This window comes from Protopterus annectens, chromosome 3.part0 (genome assembly GCF_019279795.1).
Source record: "Protopterus annectens isolate FY-2018-M chromosome 3.part0, PAN1.0, whole genome shotgun sequence".
NCBI lineage: Eukaryota > Metazoa > Chordata > Ceratodontiformes > Protopteridae > Protopterus > Protopterus annectens.
Window position 1 is genome coordinate 456,869,950 of NC_056731.1, and position 18,603 is coordinate 456,888,552.

At 41.7% G+C, this 18,603-nt stretch overlaps 1 protein-coding gene across 1 annotated transcript in view; it reads left to right on the plus strand.

Annotated features, from left to right (window-relative positions):
• SIRT5 (sirtuin 5) overlaps nt 1-18,603 on the plus strand; it is a 615,922-nt gene that overhangs the window by 401,924 nt on the left and 195,395 nt on the right. Inside the window, exon 8 of the mRNA XM_044064885.1 lies at nt 8,903-8,972. Coding sequence (XP_043920820.1) covers nt 8,903-8,972 — 70 coding nt within the window. The remainder of the gene's footprint in view (nt 1-8,902; nt 8,973-18,603) is intronic.

The window sequence follows — 18,603 nt, forward strand, 5'->3', positions numbered from 1 at the left end:
CTTGAATTGCTTTTTGCTGAACAGCCTCTTTACCAGCAAAAAAAAAAAAAAAAAAAAAAAAAAACTACAAGTAAAAGTAGGCATATCCATAAATACCTCTGCTCTCATCACTCAAAAGCATACTACAATGTTCAGTCTTTTCTATGTTCTTTTCCTGTATTAATCAGTAACCCTTGCTCAGAACTCCCCTCCAGTGCATACATGCAAATGACATGGTTATGTACAGATCAGATACCTCTCCTGCCATAATTTAAAAAAAAAAAAAAAAGGTAGAAGATTTCACCAACCTTTACTCTTGGTTTTCCAAGCATCACCTAATCCTGAAATTCAAAAAAAAAATTGACTGCTATTTTGGACTTACCAGAAGCTCTGAAACTCCTTCAAAGTGGTAAAACTATAGTAATACTCCCCCCCTCCCAACACACACACACACACACACACACACACACACACACACACACACACACACACACACACACACACACACTGAAACCGTTAACTCATTCTGCTACCTTGCTCTTTGGCTGTCCCCAAGGGTTAATTTCCAAAATAATTTTATAATGATAGATTGATAGCTTTTAAACTTTTTGGCTGCTGCGCTCTTCTGGCTTCAGCGTCTGAACACTGTTAGTCCCTGTTCTTCCCTTTGTGGATACACCTGTGTGGACGCCCAGACCTACATTTCAAGCTTTCCCAGCTTATCCAATCCAACAAGCAATCCTACAAACTGTGCTGCTCATCCCTCTATTGGACTAGAACCAAGCCTCCCCTCGAAGGAACCAAGGAACTGTTAGTCCCTGTTCTTCCCTTTGTGGATACACCTGTGTGGACGCCCAGACCTACATTTCAAGCTTTCCCAGCTTATCCAATCCAACAAGCAATCCTACAAACTGTGCTGCTCATCCCTCTATTGGACTAGAACCAAGCCTCCTCTTGAAGGAACCAAGGGACTGTTAGTCCCTGTTCTTCCCTTTGTGGTGACACCTGTGTGGGCCCAGACCTACATTTCAAGCTTTCCCAGCTTATCCAATCCAACAAGCAATCCTACAAACTGTGCTGCTCATCCTCTATTGGACTAGAACCAAGCCTCCCCTCGAAGGAACCAAGGAACTGTTAGTTCCTGTTCTTCCCTTTGTGCATACACCTGTGTGGTCGCCCAGACCTACATTTCAAGCTTTCCCAGCTTATCCAATCCAACAAGCAATCCTACAAACTGTGCTGCTCATCCCTCTATTGGACTAGAACCAAGCCTACCCTCGAAGGAACCAAGGAACTGTTAGTCCCTGTTCTTCCCTTTGTGGATACACCTGTGTGGACGCCCAGACCTACATTTCAAGCTTTCCCAGCTTATCCAATCCAACAAGCAATCCTACAAACTGTGCTGCTCATCCCTCTATTGGACTAGAACCAAGCCTCCCCTCGAAGGAACCAAGGAACTGTTAGTCCCTGTTCTTCCCTTTGTGGATACACCTGTGTGGACGCCCAGACCTACATTTCAAGCTTTCCCAGCTTATCCAATCCAACAAGCAATCCTACAAACTGTGCTGCTCATCCCTCTATTGGACTAGAACCAAGCCTCCCCTCGAAGGAACCAAGGAACTGTTAGTCCCTGTTCTTCCCTTTGTGGATACACCTGTGTGGGCCCAGACCTACATTTCAAGCTTTCCCAGCTTATCCAATCCAACAAGCAATCCTACAAACTGTGCTGCTCATCCCTCTATTGGACTAGAACCAAGCCTCCCCTCGAAGAAACCAAGGAACTGTTAGTCCCTGTTCTTCCCTTTGTGGATACACCTGTGTGGACGCCCAGACCTACATTTCAAGCTTTCCCAGCTTATCCAATCCAACAAGCAATCCTACAAACTGTGCTGCTCATCCCTCTATTGGACTAGAACCAAGCCTTCCCTCGAAGGAACCAAGGAAGTATGTACTCCATTTGCTAAACCTACTGTACTACGGTTATTTAGCCCTGCTAGTTGTTGTGAACGCTTCCCTGCCAAGAAGCCAGCAGTCAACCCTTCCTCTACTTTCTGTACAGCCACCCTTCCTCCTCTCCTAGCTCCCTTTATCTACACTGCCCTCTTCCTCCTCTTTTTACTTATTATACCCCCTAGATTGCCTCAGTGGACCACAGTTACATCTCAGCATCTGGCCACTAGATTGTGCCCTCTCCCCACTAATCTACTTCCGCCCAATAACTGCCTTGTATTCTGTTTAATCTTTATCTTCTTCCCCTGAAATCTCCAAAGCCCTATTCTTACTTTCCCCTCTTAATCCACTATAGTCCACTCTATCCAACTACACCCCTGTCCGCTGTACTTACCTGTTGCATTTCCTCACTCCACTGATAGGCTCTTGATACATATATCATACATTTCACCATCCTCTACCACTACCCATCCCCAAACTTACCTTATCTGCTCTCCACTGATTGTTTTTCCTTGGCCTCTCTTCTTCAGTGGTTCTACCTGCTCCGTTCGCCCTGCGGGCTCACTCCACTCCCCTACCCTACCCCCAAATCCCACCCACCCCCAGTACATCTACATTTATAGTCTCTTCCTGACCCCTCCCCCATTTTCCTCAACCTATCCCATCTCATTGCTCCACCCCCTCCTAGATAGCTCTCTTTACACTCCCCCTCCCCCTCTCCTTCCCCTTACCTAACTGCTCTCTCCTTATATCTCTAAATTCCCCAGTCAGTCCCTACCCTCTCTTCTAATGTCTATCCTACCCTACTCATCCATGTCTCATATACACTATCTCACCTCATTTACATGTCTTTTCCTTCTTACCACTCTGTATAATGCTTCTTCCTACTCCTCTACCACACTACCCTCCTATTTCCCACTCCCCTCACCCTCCACTATCTCCTATACCCAACTTTCAACTCCCCATTTTTATTTAATATCTCCCTCCCTCCTTCAACCAAATCCATTTCATTACTTTAAACTAAAACTCCACACAGTCTACTTAAAATCTTCCTCTTTCAAAGTTAAACTACATCTCCCTCTTACTTTATCTCTCTATTCTAAGTTTCATCTACTCTATCCTTTCTCTTGGCTTGCTCTTGCAGGAGATATCCACCCCAACCCTGGGCCAACACCTACTAATAATCCCTCTCCCACTACCTCCACAAATAGACACAGCCATAAATACCTTAAATTCATTACCATCAATACCCAGAGTATTAATAACAAAATAACAAACTTCCATGCCTGGCTAAATCTTACTTCACCTGACATAGTAGCAGTAACAGAAACCTGGCTAAAACCACAAACTACTAACTCTGAGATTTTACCACCTGGTTTCCAAGCTCTTAGGTCTGATCGCCAAAACAAAAAAGGAGGTGGTGTAGCCTTGGTCTACAATTGCCTGCTAAATCTCAGCCCATACCAAACTCCCATCCCTAAATTTAATAATGCTGAACTAATCATAGGAATCCTCAAAATAAACAACTTCAAAAGTATCTGTGTAATAACCATCTATATCCCTCCTGGAGACAACACCTCCACCCTTGAGAATATTCTCTGTTGGGCAACAAACAATATCAAACAGGAGACATACATTCTAGGTGATGTCAATATTGATTGGAATACAATTAATAATAATACTCCCTCTCAGTCTATCAATCTTTATAATTTTACTCAATTAATAAACAACATTACCAGACCTAACAAAACTAACCCTCCAGGGTCCACCCTTGACTGGATTCTAGTCAGCCACCCTAACAATATCTCCAACTCTGGTACCTTACCAGACTCAATAAGTGACCATCTCCCAGCCTTTACTAACCGAAATACCCAACAGCTCCCACACCAACATCAATATGCCCACTCCCGTAACCTAACTAATTTTAACCCTTCAGTATTCTCTGAAACCCTTAAACTAACAAACTGGGAATCACTAAACACTCTTCCCCTAGATGAAGCCCTAGAAGTCTTCAATACTACCTTCCTTAAAATCCTAAACTCCCAAGCCCCTCCTCGAACAAACGAATAAAGTTCAACTCTGCCCCTTGGCTAACTAAGGACACTAAAAGCGATAATGCTACAAAGGGACAAAATTTGGAAACAATACAATAAAAATAAAACACAGCTTCTTTACTTCAATATAAGCAACTCCGCAATCTTGCAAAAAAACTTATTATAAAAGATAAAAAATCATACTACAACAAACTTCAGTCTACTCTCACAAATAATCCCAAAAAGTTCTGGAATTCCATCAATTCCCTCTTGCACCCAGGTACTAAATCCAATCCCTGTCCAGACAACAGTAAGACTGACACAGAAATTGCAACACTCTTCAACTCCTTTTTTACCAGCTCCATAGCAGAACTGACTAAATCCTTCTCCAATTCCTCCCCCATCCCAAGCCCAAAGCCTTCTTCACCTTCCATCCCTCACTCCAGCTCTCGTAACCACCCTCCCACCTTTATTCTACAACCCGTATCTACCACCAGTATCAAACAACTTCTTTCCAAACTCAAACCATGCTCCAATGCCCCCGATAACATCCCATCACTCTTTCTCAAGCTTGCAGCAGACGGGATCGCCATACCTAGCAGCATTCTCATCAATAGATCCATCCAAGAATCTTATGTTCCCAAACTTTGGCGAGCTGCCCACATTCTGCCCCTCCATAAAGGAGGCAAAAATAATAACATTTCTAACTTTCGCCCAATAGCCATTCTTTCCCCTATTTCAAAAGTCCTTGAAAAATGTATCCACCAGCAACTCATGCCTCACCTCCTCAATAACCATCTCCTCTCTCCTACTCAACATGGGTTTCGGCCTGGCCACAGTACCATAACTGCTCTCCTTTCCTTCCTAGACATTATCAACCATGCCCGTGATTCTGGAAATATTGTCTCCACTGTTCTACTTGACCTTTCCAAGGCATTCGACACAATATCCCACACACTCCTTCTCAACCACCTTTCTAACCTCAATCTCTCCCACAACTCCCTTTCTTTGTTCAAAAGTTATCTCTCAGATAGATCCCAAGCTGTGAAATGGAAGACTGGTACCTCAGAATTCTTACCTACCCCTACCGGAGTCCCTCAAGGCTCTATTCTCGGACCACTGCTCTTTAATATCTTTATCAATGATCTCCACTCTTCAATTCCTCAGTCTCAAATAGTACAATATGCAGACGACTCCACTGTTATCTGCTCTGCCCCTAGCCTTCCCGAGCTTCAAGCCAAAACCCAATTGGCCTTCACAACGACAGAAAATTGGATGCTTAATAACCATCTTTCCCTCAATGCCAATAAATCCCATATCATTCTCTTCTCCTCCTCAAAAGCTCTGACTCTTGATAAGTCATCCTTCAAAATTTCCAGCCTCTCCCAGTCCCCAGTAGATGTTGTTAGTTGTGCAAAATTACTCGGAGTTACCATTGATGAACACCTGAAATTTAATACTCATATTCAACTAAACATAAAAAACACATCAGAAGCTTGGTATGCTTTATAGAAATGCCAACTTTCTTACTCCATCTACAAGACAAACTCTCGCCACTACCTACCTTCTTCCTTCACTACTGTATGGTGCTCCTCTTCTAACCAATCTCTCCTCTTCTATCTCCTCAAAACTTGAAAGTTGCTACTACAAAATCGCCAAATTCGCTACTAACTCCACTCATTCTACACACCATTGCATCTGCCTCCGTAGTCTCCAATGGCTAGAACTCCCTAATCTCCTCAATTACCTCCAACTTACTACTGCACACAAACTAATTTTTAAACCTACTGCTTGCCCTGCATTATCTAACATCTTGCCCTTATATACCCCTCACAGGCCCCTAAGATCTAGCCACCAGAATCATATTTCAGTATACAAACCCAAACGACCCCCTGGCCAACTTCTACTTTCCTATACTACAGCTAAAAAATGGAACTTGCTTCCTTCCCTTCTAAGAGTCACTACAAGCTATGAACACTTCAAAGCTCTTCTCCATTCTCACCTCTCCCAAAACTGGAAATGTAATTGTATACTTCCTACCTAGATTGCTCACCTTGGCACCCCTCCCTCTACTTCTTTATCACCACTCTCTTCCTGATTAAACCCTGTATTTATTCCTTTTAAGCGTTCTCCTCCCTCTGCCCACTTGCAGGTCTAGTCTCACAATTGAATCTTTTGCCTTTGTCATAAGGTATACTTTTGACTCAAACACAACATGAATATTGGTCTATCCTTACTTTTTCATCTTCCTCCTGTCACCTCTTCTCCTTTAAATTCATTGCATCTTCTTCACTTCTCATCTGTTTTACTGCTCTTGCATTCAAGATCTATATATAATTTCCTTTTATCTCTCTCTACTTCACTAACAATACAGTTTCATAATTATATTAATTTCTGAAGTATACTGCCAAATGTACTACATTTTTGGAAATTGTTAAAGTGTTAATCTGTTAGAACACAGAGTGTTTTTGTGTGTAATGTATTTTTATGGAGCTTTTCTCCCCGGGCCTCCACTGAAAATGGGCTTTCGGGCCCAGTGGACTTCCCCGGTTATCAAACTGGAAATAAATAAATAAATAAATAGATGCTGGAAAAACCCGCTTCCTTTCACCTGAACACAGGAGTGCAGCAGTAAAATATTTCTAAGAGACCAAATTTTAACCCTAGTTCCTAGATGTAGAACCCATATCCACCTTTTAAAAGCCATACGTCTTTGTTAAACAACCAGCCTTTTTACTAGATTCAGTTCTGTACAAACTTGTAAGAGAAGTCACATTTAACAATTTTGCTCAAGTATATGCTCTCAAACACAAACTACCTCCTTCCACATGCCTCATTGCAGACCATTACAGACTAAGCACAGCTTAGCTTCTCCATCCTAGCCTCCAACCTCTGCGAATCCCTCCACCTGACATTCTAAAATATTAACTTGTACAATATATCTAGGAGTATTTAAAAAAAAAACACATTCGGAAAATTGCAACTTGTGAATCTTTTACCAACAGCTCCCCATACTAACCCTTACCCCTCTACACTTCCTCTTACATGTATAGGAAAATATTTATTTAGAACATCTATGCAACCTCTCATATTTTCTTTCTCTCCTCATCTTACAGCCCCCACTTCATCTCTCCATTATGTCATCTCGCTTTCCCTGGTTCTTACTGGCCCACCCTATCCTTTTATCTGTTGCACTCTTAATCCCACCAAGGGACAAGTCACAAAACAAACAGTTCCTTTACAACTTGTAGTGTCCCACTCATGTGAACTTATGTGTACAAATGTATAGTATCATGACGTGCATCTCTGGCAACCTCACCAACATATTAACCAAACAAATCAGTAAGTACATTGTTAGTTTAGTCATCACAGATACACTAGCAGTAGATAAAATGCATTATGGGGTACAATAATTCTTAAAATGTCTGTGCTATACAACACTCTTAAAGTGGGAATGGCTCTAAAACATATTCACAGCATATACAGACTCTAGCATCTGTACTTTACTTATCCATTTAGCACCCCCCCCCCCCCCGCGCCAAGAAAATCAGAAGTTCTTTTTGGAATTTAGAAGTACAGATGCATACTCATCTGATGCACAGGCACACTCAGTATTTTAGACTGATCTTTTCAATGTATGTAGTTGATATTTATGAATGCTGTAGATCGTGCAGTAATCAACATTTTTTGTTATGATCTAATACATTTATGTACAGGGCAGCACACTTGAGAGAATCATTCCTAGCAAGATATTTTTCAGTAAGAAAATGTTGTAGTCTGTTATCTGACCATATAGGTTCATAGGCATCTGCTAGGCTAACAACTAACAGGGCCTTCATAAGCCTAGTGTGTAATCCATCCCAACTGTGCCCCTATGTATCATAGGCGTTTATTGGGGGGGGGTATGTTAGGAGGTTTCTAGAGGTTGTTAGTTTGGGCATTACTGCTTGCATCTGTCTTATCACAGAGATGGGGGCAAGACCTGGGGTGAATTTCCAATTTCTCATCCATTGGTCAGGGTTCTGAGATTGAGTTTTGTAAATGAGTCTGTATTTGACTTTACGTCCTCTCCTCTCCATGTTACTCTAACTGAAACTGAAATTAGAACTTGTGGAAGAAAAGCTATTAGACCAGCAATTTTAACTGTCAGTATTGTTTTTAGTCACTTTGCAAAGCAGTGTTTACAGTTTCAGGAATAGTCACACTCATTTGGGTAACGCATGGCCTTTCATCACATTTTCTGGATTTTGAACTTTCCAGTCGTATCTCTAGTATTGGTTTGTGGTAAAACTTTAAAAGGAATGAGAAAACTCTTCAGCAGTATTGGCCTGGTTATTTTTAGTTTAAACACATCGGGTTTGTTTGCTTAAACGCACCATTCAGCTTGAGTCTCAACAGGAACTACTTTGATATGTCTCTGATTTCATTTAACTATGGTGCCATCTTCTGTTTATCCCATGTATCTTAATTCACTATATATATTTTTTTTTTGCACTGCAGCAAATGTGTCCCACTTTTCTTCTGTTCTAACTTTAGCCATACTTCTTCTGAATGAGGAATAGGCAGTAGGTGTACAAAACAGTGTTTATTGTAGAACTTTTTGTACAAAGTTTTAGTTCACTGGTCATTCTGTGTAACTTAATTTGTATAGAATAGTTTAAAATCAGAACTTGAGACTAAAGCTGTCATACTGAATAGTTTCAGTCTCAAGTTTTGACTCTTAACACTGGCACAATAGTCTTTCTCGTCTTCATTAGCTACAAAGGCTTACTCCTGTCACAGTATGTAGAGTAACTCAGTATAACATGAGAGCAGTATATGGATCAAGTTATCTTAATATCTTTGAAACAGTTTCCTCTGGGGTGTCAGCTTTATTATTTGATTGAGGGTAATGTGAAATTGACATAATATGAGTAAAACCATAGTCACTGGCAAACTAGTGAAACTTTGACAAACTGTGTGCTATCATCGGGTAACAATTCAATGGGTATTACATTTCTTGTGAACATGGTGTTGACTCATAGTTGGTACATGTATTATTTCTGTGAAAGAAGAGTAACAGTCCGTGACTATAAGGTGGCCTTAGCCTTCAAACTCCCAAGCCAAAAGCTGTATTTTACCAAGGACCTTGTATTGAAGGAAATGGTATTAATGACTCTCTCCTTTGAGATGGTTTATGGACGGCAGTACAGAATGGGCACTTGACACACGCTTTGCCTTGGCTTGATTGATGATTGCCACTATACTGATATTTTGGTGATTTTTCGGCATTTTGTGAGGCCCTGTAACCCTTTGTGTAATTGATATAGCACCTCAGCATGTTGTGTTGAGGGTAATACTATTCTGTCTTAATACAGCAAGAGGCCATTTTCATCTGATAGTTGTAATCTGTGTATTATTTATACATAACTTAGATTGTGTCCAGCAGTTTAGACATCCATCCTGGTTATTTTGGCTAACATTTTGTAACTCATGATGATTTGTTTTAGCATACTTTAGCTTTTCTCGTTCCTTGGTAATCTCTTGAGTGGTTGCCGTTGTGCTCTGCACATAGGCAGCAGCATCATCTTCAGTATCTGACAGGTTTGCTGCAACTTTTGATGTTGATGGTTGCCACAGTTTTCTTGGTGCCATTTGCATATGTGAAAATGTGGTTGCAGTGCTGTCATAGGCTTACAGATGATCTGGTGTGAGACCCAGGAGTGACTAATGGTTCTCACTAAAGTTGAGGTGGTGTTTCCATTCTTGCAACCAAACCCATGTTGGGCCGTGATGCTTCACATTTGTGTGGAAAAATCACTTTAGTTCCACTGCAGATCAGAGGATATGGTATCCCCTGAAGACAGGACTGCACAGCAGTGAACTGAAGCTATAGTCAGTCCTTTTAGCTCTTAAGGCTTTGTAGTAGAAGCTGCATTTGGAAACTCACTTAATCTGGTCCGAGTCTGATAACTGGGCCATTCTTTGGTATCTAACAGGCAAGTAGGAGCACTTTAGTCCCATTTCTGCAAAATAGGCAGTATCCTTCTGGTAGTGACTGAGACAGTGGCGTCTTTCTTTCAGTTATTTCTCTGTTTCTGTCAGTCATTCCCATTCTACTGAAGTGCATTTGCTTATTGATTCCATAAACCACTCTTCCAGACCTTGCCTAGAGATGTGGATTCAGAATGTGTGCCCAGATCACATCATATAGAAGTGTAGAACCTCAGATTTTTTTTTTTGGTGTAGCTGGGCAAGGGGGGAGTTTGTGATTGCCACATTATCCATTTCATAGTAGATGACATTTCTTAGTGCCTTACCTGCGTTCGTACTGATCCTACAACTCATCACAGAGAATAATGAACAAAAGTAACTTTTTTTTGTTTTTTTTATTTCTCTGGGGGCGAAGAATGTTATGGATCTGATGATTTTTCTGTCCTCCAACTTTTGGATATTCAAATCCAACAGAGGGTGACCTTAGAATCTTCATGCTCAGAAGCTCAGCCTCCAGTCCCATAATGCCCTAACTGCATGAAGCTCCTCAGATCTCCTATGCTGTTTCCAGTGACAAATGTGCTCATTATGGCTCACAGAGAGTAAGTGCTTATTTTATCAAAAATTTGAATTATTTTTGCTTCCTCTTCTACCTATTCAAGTAGAGGGCCTGAATTCAGAAGACTTGCTGTTAGCGTAAGTGATCACTTGCTGAGAGCAACTATTTTGGAATCTGGTCTCTGGTGTAAGCCTGTTTATAGGTAGATTACATTGAATTAAGTCATTTTTACTGAGCAACTCTTTTGGAATCTTGTCCAGAGTGTCAGAAGTTCATACCTTTTGGTCTTTTTTCCCTTCTACTTAAACTTTGTGCTTCTCCCTTTTGGTAGTTTTTTTTGCCTTCATTTTTTTCTTTTCAAGTAAAAAAAAAAAAAAAATCTTTATCTTTACCCTTCCTTTCTTATAATATTTTTCAGGTGCTGTTACTTGTTGACCTTTTGTGACTAATTTTTTAATTGTAGTACCATTTATTTCCAACATCCTACCATGGGTACTAAGGCCTTGAGATATCAGAAATGCATGAGCACAAGCTGCCCCCCCCCCCCCAGTGGCTTACTGTTGAATGCCAGGCTTGTTCATCCTTCGGGTCATGGACCTTGGCTGATCAGTGGGGATAAATTGGTTCTCAAAGGTGTGTACTACTTCAATTTTTACCCTTTAAAGCCAAAGGAAAAGAAACAGAAGTTAAACGAAAATACACAGGCAAAGGCATTCCGTTTCACCCTTAGCGGACCAACGAGATCCGAAGACATTAAGGCCTTTATGACTCCTACTTCGTTGAAAGGATTGGAACTGGTGCCTTCTGTTTTCGCGTCTCCTACTTTATCTGTGTCCAATTTGGATCGGACCTCAGTGGTCACCTTTAATATTCTGAGAACCTTTTTATAACAGCTGCTTCAGCTTCAGGTTGGCTCTGCTCCCCCCTTTGTGGCCATAATGTCTGAATTTTTCCAGAGCCAACACCCCATCCAATTTTAAGCATCACACTTTTGAAGCCAGAAAGTTCATCTGCAACTACCAAAACCTAGTAAGCTTCACTTCCTTCAGTTCTGCATGTTCTACTAAGAGCATTAAAGAAATGGATTCAGACCATCTCATGAGAACCTTTTTTTGAAGGCTCAAATCAACTTGAATTATTGGGAATTATTCCCCTCACTCCTCCCAATGTTGTCGAGAGGGATAATATCTTGTTCAGAGAAGGGTGCTATATTGCTCTTTTGTTGAAACCATCCAATATTTCCCATTCAGCTCAGACTTCTCATTAATTGATCTTGCAACAGCTTATGCCATATAGCTTAATTGATCTTGCAACAGCTTATGCCATATAGCTTTGACCAGCACTGGCTCAGCACCCCCCCCCCCAAGGCTCCTAAGAAGTCAGTGCAAAAGAAAGCACTTTAATTCCCCAATGGAATCTCTTGAGGACTTGTACCTCAGTGAAGATTTGTGGTCTCCCATATCCTCTCCCCCTGTGAGGACACCTCCTTTGATTTGGATTTCCAACAACCACGGGAGGGGGTTGGACCGCAATAGCCCTTTTACTGGAGGGGTCTGTCTTTTTTGAACTTTGGTGTGGGCCCATCTACTTCCTGGGTGGTTCCATCTCTGGATGCTGTTGTAGACCTTGTATCCAGGAGAGGTTGGAGGGAATCTGATGTGGTGGAATCAATGCCATGTAAACTGGATTCTTCTGTAGGCCCAATTATCGTTATTAGACATGAAAAAGAAAGTTTGCAAAGCTCCTTGGTCCGTCCTCCAAATGGTGATTCAGGTGTGCTGGAATGCTTTGGCAAGAGCACCCGTGCTTTATCCACTTTTGCTTAGAACTGAATTTATCTGGCACACTTGGAGACTTCAGAGAGATTTGGTTTCTGAAGCATCTTAAGTTGGTGGCTACATCTGACTCTCATAATATATTGCAATCGGTATCCAACAAATCCATGCACCTCATCTCTAGTTCAGCAGGTGGTATGTCCTGCACACTATGCACTGGTAGTTCTACCTGCTATCAGGTTTGGATTTGCTTTTGCTGTTTTGCAGACTACTTCAAGACATCATTCTTAAATGTTCCTGTTGATGGCACCAGACTTTTTGGTCCCGAAGTGAAAGCTAAACTGACGGGGAGTAAACAGGAAAGTAAAACTGTCTGCCATGGGGGTGTACATTTCTCCACCCCTCAAAGGACCTTCTGTAGGAATCTGAGAGGGGAGGAAGACGATCCATAAATTGCAGCAGTTTACTCAAGGTATTCCTAGCAACAGTGCCTCCCAAGATGGGGAGCAATTTAATGGTTGCCACCCAAGGGCAGGGGGGTGGTATGCAGTTTCAGAGCTTTAGAGGCACTTTCTCCAAGAGGCTGTTACTTCTGACTGTTGCAGTCTGGACGCAGTCTGTGTGGCGAGGGGGGGGGGGTGCTGACTCTCCACTGACCATCTTTGTAGGCCATAACATTGGACACCTAAGTGATGAGAGTCAGTTACTCCTTTTTGTTTCACACACTCATCCGAATTTGAAATGCATCCCAGAGGTTCCACCCCATCAGCATAGGAAAGCAGCATTAGAAATCCAAAAGTGCTATCAAACAGAGTAATCCAAAAGGTGCCACCAAAACAACTAAGGACTGGGGTCTGTTCAATGTTCTTTTTGGTGCCAATGAAAAACATGAGACCTCAGGCCCATCTTGGACCTAGCAAGCTAAACTTGTATGTCAGACTGACCAAATTCCAGATAGTCACTGTTCAGTCTGTTTTTACTACTGAGGAAGGATGATTGGATGTGCTCTGACCTCAAGGATGCCAGCTATCACAAAGAAATAGAGAGGCATTCTGGAAGGTTCCTGCTCTTTAGGGCAAGAGCCAGTATTCGTTTCGTGCACTACTGTTTGAGCATACCACATCCCCCTCTGTGTTCACCAAGTGCATGGCAATGGTAGCAGCCTGGCTCAGGTCACAGTGGTTCTGGGTATTCCCATACCTGAACAACTGGTCCCTCATGGCAATTTCAAGAAAGTTTTTGATCCAAGCAAGCGACTGTTTGCTTCAACTATGCCTGCACTTGGAAATCATGGTCAGTCTGGGGAAGTTCAAGTTGGAGCCAGTGCAGTGTTGAGTTTTTTGGATAGTACCTGGACGCTATCAAACAAATGGCAAAACTGCGCCCTTTGAGGATGTCACCTCTACCAAACTCTTGCCAATCAGATCCTCTTGCATCCAAGGCCCTCTGCTCTTCCCTAGTGGACAGTTTAAGCAGGAGCATCTTGATACCTCATGAGTGATCCCTCAATCCAGCAGTACCGGCTGAAATCTTTCACTGATAGGGGCAGCCATAATGCATCCCGTCATGATTTCTTTCATCACCAAATGCAGTACCTTCTTTTCCCTGACCCCTCTGAAGGGACAGTCACAGAGGGATGCTCTTGTGCATACTTGGACCCACAGGTATGTCTTGTATGTCTAGCATCTGGCAATCTTGCTAATCAAATTCCTACAGAAAGCAGCCCACTGCATAGCAACAGTAATCCTCATCACCCCTTCTGGCCCAGGCAAGATTGGCTTCCCTTCCCTTCCAGTGGCCTCATGTTCTTCACCCACTGTGTATCTTGTACATATATCCAAATTTGATCCCTCATCCCTTCAGTCAAATTCACCCAAACCTGGAATCCCTTAAACTGACTGCTTGGTTACTGTAGTTTCAATGAAAGCCAGTGATCCCAAGCTTACTAAACAATTTCTTCATCTTGTTGTTATTCCAGAAGACATCCACTAGAAAGTTATGCTAACAAATGGAAACATTTCTCTGTCAGGTCTTCTTCCAAGTGTGTGAATCTTTTTTTTTCCCTAATTTGGACTTTTTTGGATTTCATGGCTGTGGTCTTTCATACCGGGTTAAGTTAGCCTACTATTAAAGTTCAATTGGCAGGTATTTCTAACTTTCGCATGGTTCACAATCGCATCCCTAAAATTATCGGAGACCTTTATAAACGTAACCTTTTAACTTGTACCTCCAGTAATTGATCTAGCCCCTCCTTGGAATCTTGCTTTCCTTTTTCAGTCCTTGGAAAAAAAACTATTTTGAACCAACTTCTATGGTGGCCCTCAAATTCTTGTCCTGGAAGACTTTCTCTTAGCAATTACTCCAGCCAGAAGAGTTTCTTGAGTTACAGGTCCTATTTTGCTGCCCTCCTTACCTTAAGTTACATAAGACCAAGTTTCAATGAGGACTAATTCTTCTCCCTCAAGTGACTTTAGGTCCTTCCCTGAGCTAGTCTATTGGGTTGCTTTTTTTTTCTTAACTTCAGCAGCATAGGGGAGTGTATACTTCATTGCCTTAATATTTGTTATCCATTTAGGGTTTATTTGGACAGAACAAAACAGTCTAGGAAATCCAATGAACTTTTTTTGTCCTTTTTGAAGGCAAGCTTGATCAACCCTTTTCAGAAATTACCTTGTCCAGATGGCTGTTCGAGTGTATAGCCTCTGTATACACCTGTAATGGTGTCTCCCCACCCTTTAGACCTAAAGGCCATTCTTCCAGTGCAGTAGCTACTTCTGCCTTTTGCGGATACAGTCTTTGAACTACATGTGTGCAGCAGCCACATGAGCTTCCTTCTCACACTTCACACTCTACAAATTGGACATTCACACTTGTTCCAGATCAGCCTTGAGTACCACCATATTATGTAATGTTCTCTCCTAGAACCAGCCAGAGGAATGGCTGGGGGACTCTGTCCCAAAAGTTGAGGTGGATGGAAAAGACAACATCGGATGCAAATGTTGTATACTTATCGTAATGCTGGATCCATGTTGTCTTCTGTCCATCTCAACCACCCTTCTCTCAATCCCCCTTCCAAATTGTCACCTATTTTCAGGAATCGAGGTAGAGTTCGTGAACCAGCCAATTTTTGTTGTAAGAACCTTTCTTGGTTCTTTCCTAGTTAATATTTATTTGCGATTGAGTCCCCCCTTCTATGAGCATGTGTCATTATGTAGGGCAGATTTGATCTGAGGAGGTTCAGGCAGGCAGGGCATTCTGAGAGAAGGGAGGGCGTAGAAGCCTGATTGCAAGGTTGCTGTCAGTCAGATCAAAATACCCAAAGGTTAAGAGAGATCAGAAGAAAACCTTGATCTAGTGTTTATGTTAAGTGTGTAACTTTTTTTTTTTTTTTTTAAGGATGTTGGATTCTGTGATACAGAAATTATTTTCAGAATTAGCCAGGGTGATCTCCAGTGGTAGAGGACTGAGCCAGCAACACACATCAACACTTGACTTATGTGGTGTACTTAGTAGTATTATTTGATTCCATTTAATTTTCCAACAGGAGTATCAGAATTAATGGAGGCTGTCCGGAAGCCTTCCACTGGGGACTTTTACTCTTCCAGACAGAAAAGATTCTTCTCTTGGGCAGAATGGTTAGAATGGTACCCAGTACCACCCAAGTAAGTCAGCATGCAGGTCTTTCTGACGTATCTAAATCACAGCTATGATTTGTTCTTCTGTTGATAGCTGTAATTCATGTCAACCGTATCTGTGCAGTTTAATGTGGATGGCAGGATTGTGACCCAGCACTGGCTGGTCCAGCTGTTTCTGAAAGTCTCATTTTACCTTTGTAGAATGAATCCAGTATATAAGATATGAATGTCTTGAGTGACACTCTTTTCCATCCCTTACTTGAGCTCACTGTTTCAGTCTCCTCTTTAAAATTATCTTTTTAATGGTTACATTGTCATGGCTTCCCATCCTTGTTTGAACACACCGTAGCTCAGTCTTTTGTTGGAAAGTGCTTTTCTTGCTGACTTTTAGCTCTGCTTGCAGAATTTGAGTTACAGGCCCTTGTGTAGTCTGTCGTATCTGCCCTTTCACAAGGATCGTTTGCCCCTTACATTTATTCTATGATAAATCTATGCTTCCCAACTATTCTGTACATCTCCCAGATTTCTCTGCTGGAACAGAAACCAGAGGGGAGAACCCAGCTCACCATTGATGTACTGTCAGCTGATGTTTACCTGAAGCAGATATTTAAGTGTAGAAAGCCCAGTTGTCTGTTTTTTCTCCATTTCAGGGTGGTAAGGGCACACATTCAATAAGCAAACCTTTTCAAAGTGGATTGCTGACTTTATTGTCTTTTGTGGTCGGGGAGTGAACTTCCTGTTGGTCAGTGCTGTGATCAAAGGACAGTCCACTAGCATCGTGGACGCCTTTAGTATCTGTGCCAGGTCTTTCTCCATTACAGATGTCTGTGCTGCAACCACTCCATCTTTGGTGTACACAGTCCCCAGTCGTCATTGTCTCATCTACAACTGTAGTAATCCAGTGTATGTTAGTGCATCTGTACTTAGGACTCATACTTTTGAACCTTGATGCCTTCACTTTCCACTGGCTCCTTCCACCAAAGGCACCCTTATAGATGAGTTGGTAAGGAAGTAGCCGTACCTATTATCTTGCATCATGTACACTCCTTTATGGGTCCCAGACTCCTTCCTGCTATTTGCTAGTTTTCATATGCTCCCCCCCTCTCTAGCTTTTACTGTTGAAGTTCCCCTGTAAGACAAATCAATATGTTCTTGTGTGTTTTTTTGTGTATGTACCAACTCTTCACTTTTTCTTGATTTACAGAAAGTCTTAATTGCTAGTAGACAGAGGCAGACTAATTGATTCAGAGGTGAGGTGACTTATTTAGTCAAAATTTAATGTCTCATTGTGCACCATTGCTGAAGATGTGTTCCCTGCTCACGGGAGCTTCCAAGAAAAAGTGGCAAGCTTTGATTGAACCCAGCCATTGAGTCATAGCTAAATTGATACTGAATATTTTATCTTTTACATATCTTTGGAAGTCTGTCACTTACATTTTGCTGGTTCTTTGAAGAAAGTGTGCTCTTTTCATAGTGTTAAAACACTATGCACTTGCAGCTGAAACAATTGCCAACCCATTTTCTGTCAATTTCAGACAGACATGTCATTCTTCTCCTTATAATGTATAACACAGATTTACAGACTATCCAGTAATGTACATTGAAATTATATATGACTTGTACCACTCAGACCTCTTAAGTAAATTATCAGCTGGAGTGTGTTCTTGGTGGAAAACTTTGCTGTGGTATAGCTCTATTCCAGAGGTCTGTACCACAATAAAGCCATCTTTTTAGTCATTCATAGTCTATACTTGGATGTTCAAACTCACTAACTTAAATGGCCACATGTCACTGTATTTAACCATGCAGCTGATGCATCATTCACACAGTCTGGGAAACGGCCTGAGTTCTTTGTCAAAAGGTGCAGACACTGAGCCTAAGTAAACAAGGAACAGGTTTCAAATTCTGGCAGGCCTTTCCCTGACAATGTAGTTAAGTCTAAACAAGACCTGTTTCCATTTTAGAATTGAGTTGATTAGGTGGCATCAAAGCATTTACTGTTAATGCCAGGTAGGAGCATATGTCTTGCTTTTTGCAGGTCATGAGACAGTGGTCTTCCTTTCCTGGTGACAAAGGTACAACAAATTTGGTCTGGACTCCTTAGTTGTATGCAGCAGCTTGCAAGTCCAGTGGGCATTTTGCCTAAGTTTAGATCATTTTATACATCTTTGCATCTAATATGTGTATATGTGGGGGCATTTGAGCCTTATAAAGGCTGTCATCTTAATGGTCAATCTCAAGAGACTCAAGTCTTAAGCACGGTAGTGTTTATCCTAGAACTGAACCTTATCCAAAATCAAATGCTCCTAGTTTTGAGTGTATTCATTATCAGTTTGCTTGGGGAGAGGAAAATAAAAACTGTTCTTTTCATTTTAAAAAACTACTCGTTGGCTACCATTTCTTAACAAGGCCAGGTCATCATTATATCACAATAGTAGGTCCAATTTGCCTAGAGCAGAAGTCAAGAAAACTGAGAATCATTGTTGAAAGTGTTGACATCAGATATGATATGTCAAATGTCAGAGCGTAGTGCCTAAATATTTAATTATCCATGATCTGCAAGTCACATAGCTCTGAATCTATTCCCTGAGTTTCTCCCTGAACTCTGCATCTTTTCTATCTTCTCTTCAAGAGTGCATGATCAGTAGGGCAGGGCCTTTCCTTCTAGGTCTTTAAACACTGACCCTTTGACTTGTCCA